This window comes from Poromitra crassiceps (assembly GCF_964638095.1).
Source record: "Poromitra crassiceps genome assembly, chromosome: 7".
Lineage (NCBI taxonomy): Eukaryota > Metazoa > Chordata > Actinopteri > Beryciformes > Melamphaidae > Poromitra > Poromitra crassiceps.
The window spans coordinates 19,839,860-19,847,359 of NC_139628.1; the positions used below are offsets into that span (position 1 = coordinate 19,839,860).

Sequence of the window (7,500 nt, forward strand, 5' to 3'; positions counted from 1 at the left end):
CGTCGGCTAGCTATTGTGTCACCATGGCAGACCCACATCAATAACATCTACTGTCCCATAATTCTGTAGCCATAGTGACAGGACACCACGGTCTTTTCCTAAGCCCTGATGAAATCTCCTTCACATGTTTCCTCGGCCTAACGATGTTTTCCATTGAGGTCAAGTGAAGAGCTCATTTGCAAAAACAGGTAAATGCCATTCTTAAAATGAATAAACACCTGAACATGATCAGGTGAATATGTTTTAATTGTGATTCATAATAAAAAAAATATACAAAATATATATGTAAATATAAATACATCAATATAATATATAAGGATAAAAATGCAAACGGAGATACCTGTTTTTACAAGTTAACTTAACTTAAGTTGTTTTTGTGACCATTTGAATGCAGCCAAGATCTCAAGACTTTAGAAAGCTGTTCAAGTCATCAAAGTACAAGTGAAAGTCCCAAGTCACCAGAACCCAAGTCAGAGTCAAATCTCAGCATGCAACAAGTCAAGTCTTGAGCTATTCAAACATGTTTAAGTATGTGGCAACAGGCAGAAATGTAACGCGTCATCACACCGGTGTTCTGAGAGCTTGCGTCTCCCGTGGCGTCCAGGCGCACTGGTGATGTCACCTCCAGGGGGCGCTCCTCCCGGCCCCGCAGCCGGTCCGCCATGGCCATGATGCAGCTGAGGCTCTTGGTGACGTTCGCCCATGCCCTGTCCTGTACAGTCACACACACGCAAACACACACTTTGTAAACAAGTACAAAACTGTAAAGCGAACAGTAAAAGTAAAGCAAGCGCTGGTTCTCTCTCTCTCACACACACACACACGCACACGCACTCACACACACACTCCACACTTGCCCACTCCTCCTCGTCATACTCCTCTTGTTGCCCTGGAGACAGCCACCTCTCCTGATTGGCCGGCAGGCGGACGCGGAGTGTGCCGTTGCCCGTGGTAACGTGGGCGTGGCTGCTGTGAATGCAGTGGGCGGGGCACAGGCTGTGGATGGCCAATAGGGCGCTTTGCACCAGCTCGTCTTTGAGCGCGTGCACAAACTGCTGTGTCTGAACAGGGAGGAAGGCGTCTTAAGTCTATTTACGTCTATTTAGTGTTTCTGTATTTTCCAAAGTCTAAGCGTTTTATTGATCAAATGCACAGTAACACAGTATAACACAAGGTTATTCTGAACAATGAAATTCTTAGGATAAAGCAAGCAATAACTATGTGGTAGGCATAAGAACAACTAAATATTTTATATACAGTATATATATATATATATATATATATATATATATATATATATATATATATATATATATATATATATATATATATATATATATATGTATATATACAGTACATATATGTATATATGTTTTTGGTTTTATGTTGTCTAAATGTCTTGACGGGGTTCGTTGTCCTCTCAGATGTTGCTGCGTCTCACCTGGTGGAGCAGGCTGTCCAGCACCTGCTGCAGCCGGGCCGAGCTGAGCTCCAGAGAGACGGTCAGCAGCTCCTCTGCCAGCCCGAACAGCAGGGGCTGCTGCTGGGTCACACTGAGCAGCAGCAGACTGGCCCTGGAGATCTCCTCTGGAGAGAAGGACACTGACAGACTGAGAGAGAGAGAGAGAGAGAGAGAGAATAAGTGTAAGAATCTGACATTTTCATGACAAATACATTGATTTGTAAATACTCAAAACTAAATGTGGACAAACCAGTCTGTACTATTTAGGTATTCATCAGATTGAAACAGAAATCTGCACTCACTGACAACAAAGATGTGTACAAATTAGCACATTTTTAAGGAAATATTGTCCAATTTCCATATATGATAATAATAATAATAATAACAACAAAATAAAATGTATGTTCCATAAAGTGGTTGTATTTGTCTCTGTATTTCTCATGTACATGATGGGGTAAAAGGATTTATTTTGTCCCATCACTTATCACAGAATATACGCTATGTAGATCCATTGCTGAGAACACTCATCTGAAATCTATTCTCCAGCCTCTGGAGAATGATGACCAGTACAGACAGATAGTCTACTGTCTGAGTCCAGACACGTTCAAATAGAGATTATTCAGCATCATGTGATTTGTGTGTGTGTGTGTGTGTGTGTGTGTGTGTGTGTGTGTGTGTGTGTGTGTTTTAATCTGCAGGCAGAGATGATAATCCTGAAGGAGAGGAGAGTACAGAGACAAACCAACAGATGACAGTATGGAGAGAGGGAGGGAGAGATAATCCACACACTACTGGATGGAGGGAGAGAGAGAGGGAAAGGAGGGTGGGAGAGGGGGGTGTAAATAGCGAATAACAACGCATTCACAACACTATCCACCTTATTTCTAGCTGCCATCATGCCTGATGGGTGCTTCTTCCGCTTCCGGTGTAATTTTTACACTGTTTTAACTTGACAAAAAAAAAACGTCTATGAGGATTTTTACAGCAGAGCCATTCTGCTCTACAGCCGTGTCGTTCGGGTGCTGGGATAACGTAATGCATTGTGGGTAGTCGGCTACTGTGGCTAATGCTAATGGCTAGCGTAATAGTTACTTTACATGGCCGTAAAACACCACTGAATGACCAAATTGATTTCACTTTTAACCATTTCGAGTAACACTGTTTCCATACGGACCCACAGCGTTGGTTAGTTGTTTATAACGTGACTATATTTATAACTTTTATAATGGACTCCCGCTTCCGGTTTATAATTTGGGTCTGCAGCCAGAGTATAACAAAGGAAATGGCAAGCTGCAACAATAACTCATGTTAAACCGGACCTTGTTCCCACAATTATTTTTGACAGTGGGGCATTCAAAAATAAGGTGGATAGGGAACAATGGATGGAGGGATGAAGAGTGAAAAAGTGGAGGTTATTTATATATTAATACATTCACTAGAATATGGAGTGATATGAATTCCAGATAAAAAAAAAGGGTGAATCATGACTTAATTCTGCTTTGTTCTTTTGTTCTAGCTAGCTAAATGCCTTGTTGTTCCTACGACAGTAAACAGCAGCGCCAGGCTCCGCCCCCGGACACATCTGACTGGCTCTTTGTATTCAAGTAATAGCTGAGTCACTGATATCGATCATCAACAACAACAACAATCAATCCCGACAGATATTATGACCTTTTTGTGATAAGGGGAGTGAAAATCTGACTTAATGTCCCTTAAATAATGGCTAAACAGTAAACACACACAACACACACACAAACTCGCGCACACACACACACACACACACACACACACACACACACACACACACACACACACACATAAGCGCGCGCCCACACACACACACACCTGTGTGTGTGTCTGCTGTGCTTGCTCAGCAGTCTCCTCAGCCCTCCATGTTTGAACGCCTGGTAATGATCAGCTGGAGCTCCAACAGTGATGACATCATACCACACAGCTGAGATAGAGAGAGAAAGAGAGACAGAGAGAGAGACAGAGAGAGAGAGAGAGAGAGAGAGAGAGAGAGAGAGAGAGAGAGAGACAGAGAGAGCATCATTATTAGTAAGATGGCTTCCCATCTCGGCACGCATTCAATTCAAAACACTCCTCCTCCACCAGTGCAGGACGCCTCGCCCCTCCTCCGCTACGGGGGCTCAAAAGTCGCTCATCCCGTTCGCGACTCTTCTCGTCCCTGGCACCTCAATAATGATGGAACGAGCTTCGACCTTCGGTGAGGATGGCCGAATCACTGCCGATCTTTCGGTGAACACTAAAAACACACCTTTTCAGGCTCCATCTGGGCCCTTCTAGGACTAACATCTCTCTCTCTCTCTCTCTCTCTCTCTCTCTCTCTCTCTCTGTCTCTTTCTCTCTCTCTCAAAAAAACAACAACTTTACCACTATTCCATCAGAAGTTGTAGCTGTCATAGACTGTGTTGCATAGTTGATTTCTCTATTGCTGACAAAAATGTGTTATTGTAAGTTGCTCATGCCACCCACTCTATCCCCTCCAATATTTCGCCACTATTTAAAGCATGGCACCCATTCTTCCCTAAAGCGAGGCACCCATAAGCTCTATATGTGAACATGTGTTTATTTGGCAAAGGGACTCACTACTAAAGGCTTGCAGCCAATTAAATTAGGCATAGTTTGGTTGCTAAGAAATTGACATATGTCCGTTGCAAGATGTGTGTCTATATTTCTCTATCATATAATTGCTCGATATGTTATTATTACTATTGTAATTTGTTAATGTTGTGTCAGTTAGCCCTCCCTTCCCTGTTCTCTCCATATAGTCTCCCATACTCCTCTATACTCCCATACTCTTCCTTACGCTCTCTCCTCCCCCACATTTCCCATTCTCTCCCCACCTCCTCCCTCCTCCTGCTCTCTTCTCCCCCACACCCCCCCTCCCCCCCTTCCCCTCTCCTGCCCTCTCCTCTTGCTCCTTCCCCACCTCCGATACCCTCCAACATCTCCCTTTCCCTCCCCACCCCATCACTCTCTCACATTCCCCCTGCTCTTCTCCCTTCTCCTGCTCTCTCCTCTGCTCTCTCTTCATTTCTATATTTTCTATATTTCTCCATCAATTGTTCAAATGTTATCTTTATTCTGTATATTCTTGCTACTGTTGTGTCAGCTAGAATTAGCTAGACATGCTTTCTGTGAAGCCCTCTGAGACATGCTTGTGAATTAGGGCTATATAAATAAACTTGACTTGACTTGACTTGACTTGACTTTGGATAAAAGCGTCTGCCAAATGACGTAATGTAATGTAATGTAATGTAATGTAATGTAATGTAATGTAATGTAAGATAACCAAGAGTGTAGCAAGAGCAAAACGGAAAGGAAAAAGGGATGAAAGTGAAGAGAGGCAGACAAGCTGTCTCACCTGTTCTGTCTGGACTGGTCACCTCCATCCTCTGTGAGTGCAGGTTGGTCGGAACAAACTGCAGGTGTCTTTCTGTCTTACTGCTGCTGGACTTAAAACAGCATGAGACTGAGAGAGAGAGACAGAGACAGAGAGAGAGAGAGAGAGAGAGAGAGAGAGAGAGAGAGAGAGAGAGAGAGAGAGAGACACGGGTTAAGTACAAGAAGTACAACTAACCGATTCAACTAAATACAAACATAACTTGAGGGCACTCGGTAGAATGCATACCTCCGCCACCGCATGTTACCCCCATTGCCACACCTCCTTTTGGCTAGTGGCCGTGGACAGTTAATCAGTTCGTCCTTGGACCATGATGATCAACCTTCTACACAACGTTTTGTGGTTTTACGTAAATCCTAGTCTCACGTAGTCAGACCCACCGTCGACGTCATCAAGCTTCCGCAGCTACGGCCACTGGAGCACAGGTTAGCGCTACTCTCTCTGTCAGTGGCAGGGGAGCTGTCCGAGGTGCTGAACCTGGCAGAGCTCCAGCAGGGGAGCTGTCCGAGGTGCTGAACGTGGCAGAGCTCCAGCAGGCAGAGGCCGGCCCGCCGCTGTCCTCCAAGGTACCAGCCACTCTTCCTGTGATTCCCTGCACCCATTTGGCAGCATATAATAACTTTGTGCTTTCAGACCTCGCTGCTGAATCTTCTTCACTCACCTCCACGCAACTCAAGCTCCTGGATTTCCCCCTGCTCATACGGCAGGTCGTTAATATTAACGAGCACTCTGTTCTGAATTGACTAACACGTTTCAAGAGTGAAATGTGAGACACCGCAGATACAAGTAGGGGAAACTCTCCAGAAATAAACGATGACAACAGCTCAACCACCTCGAAAATGATTTTTTTTGTTAGCCTATTATTTCATACAAAAATGATAATGAGGGAACCTTTGTGATGCCACAAAGTTACAGAAGTCCAAACGGCTCGTTTAGAGGCTCACTTTTCTGATTGTGTGGATTTAGTTGGTTTTGATACTTTCACTATTTTTAGATCGACTGTTTCACATTTGATGGATGAGGATTATTTGTATATAACGCAGCATTCAAGTTGTCTCATGTTTACCGTGAATATGACATACCGGTAAGTCCACTTGAACGGCCCCCTCATGTGGTATTCACGACTTGGTATGTGGAAATTTTTTCGGAAAGCTTCGAAGCTCACGACTTGTGACGTGTCTCTGTGACGTTTTCACAATATGGCGGACCCCATGGACATTGATGGAAAGTGTATTGACATTTTAACTGTATAGCGCTTTTCATAGTCGTTTTATAATATGTCTGAGGAACAGGTTGATATTCTCAACGGTCTCATCTTGTTTCCTCTGTCATTATGCCTTTGCATTTCCTGCATTAACCTAGTTAGCCGCTCGCTAGCTAGTGGTAGCTAAATTGTTAGCCTTGGTGTCTTCTAGTCAACTGGGCATGATCACGACATGACCACTTGAATGTCGTGTACACTAATACTTCCGGTCTCGTATTCACAGTAAACACGAGTCGACTTGAAGGCAGCATAAAAGCCTTTCGTTGATCTCACCGGAATGCCTATCGAGCTCCGTCAACGTTTCCTGGTAACAGCCAATCAGCTGGTTGCAGTGGTCGATGACATCACGTCTGAGCCCCTCCCAGTGGGATGGAAGGTCGCCCAGCTCCCTCACTTCCTGGATCCTTAGAGAGAGAGAGAGATAGAGAGAAAGAGAGAGATTGTGTTGGTTTCGGTTCCACAACAATCATTATGTGCTCTTCCCACAGATCACCTGTCAATCAAACAGTGTGGGCGGAGCTTGGATTTTCAGTCATGGTGACTATCGCTGCTCATGCTACCTACCGAGTTCTTCTTTTGCTGTTTTTTGTTTGTTTGTTTTGAGAAACACGTTACATTTCTAAAAGGTAACTGGTAAAAGCAAACAAACCAGGGACAAAAACTAGCAACGCAAAGCTAACTCTTCGTTTTTCCCTCCTAAAATTACGAGGGAAAAATAACTAGCAAGACAAAGCTAACTGGGGAAAAACTATAACCAGCAAGAGAGAGCTACCAAGTCTATGTAGCAAAAAGGATAACTAGCAAGACAAAGCTAACTGATCTAACTAGAGAACAGGATGAGTAGACATAAAGTTAATAGGTAAACAGATACGGGGAGAAGGTAGGCTAACTAGCAAGACAAAGCTAACTAGTGAAAAAGGCTACCTAGCAAGATAAAATGACCTAGCTAGCCTATCTAACTCCAGAAAAGACTAACTAGCAAAACAAAGATATATATGGGAATATAACTAGCAAAAAACTAAGGGGAAAGATAGGTTCCAAGACAAAGCTACTGTAACTAGCCTGTCTAGCTGGGGGAAGCCTAACTAGCAAGACAAAGCTACTGTAACTAGCCTGTCTAAGTGGGGGAAGGCTAACTAGACAAAGCTACTGTAACTAGCCTATCTAGCTGGGGGAAGGCTAACTAGCAAGACACAGCTACTGTAACTAGCCTGTCTAACTGGGGGAAGGCTAACTAGACAAAGCTACTGTAACTAGCCTGTCTAACTGGGGGAAGGCTAACTAGCAAGACAAAGCTACTGTAACTAGTCTGTCTAACTGGGGGAAGGCTAACTAGACAAAGCTACT

At 43.9% G+C, this 7,500-nt stretch overlaps 1 protein-coding gene across 1 annotated transcript in view; it reads right to left on the reverse strand.

Moving 5' to 3' along the window:
* Positions 1 to 7,500, reverse strand: part of LOC310779944 (type II inositol 3,4-bisphosphate 4-phosphatase-like) — a gene marked incomplete at its 3' end in the record, with an annotated part of 28,167 nt that overhangs the window by 16,277 nt on the left and 4,390 nt on the right. The window contains exons 4-9 of the mRNA XM_083640467.1: positions 6,427 to 6,557; positions 4,851 to 4,958; positions 3,308 to 3,416; positions 1,442 to 1,610; positions 858 to 1,061; positions 568 to 712 (exon numbers count right to left, since the gene is read on the reverse strand). Of these exons, the coding sequence (XP_083496593.1) occupies positions 568 to 712; positions 858 to 1,061; positions 1,442 to 1,610; positions 3,308 to 3,416; positions 4,851 to 4,958; positions 6,427 to 6,557 (866 nt within the window). The remainder of the gene's footprint in view (positions 1 to 567; positions 713 to 857; positions 1,062 to 1,441; positions 1,611 to 3,307; positions 3,417 to 4,850; positions 4,959 to 6,426; positions 6,558 to 7,500) is intronic.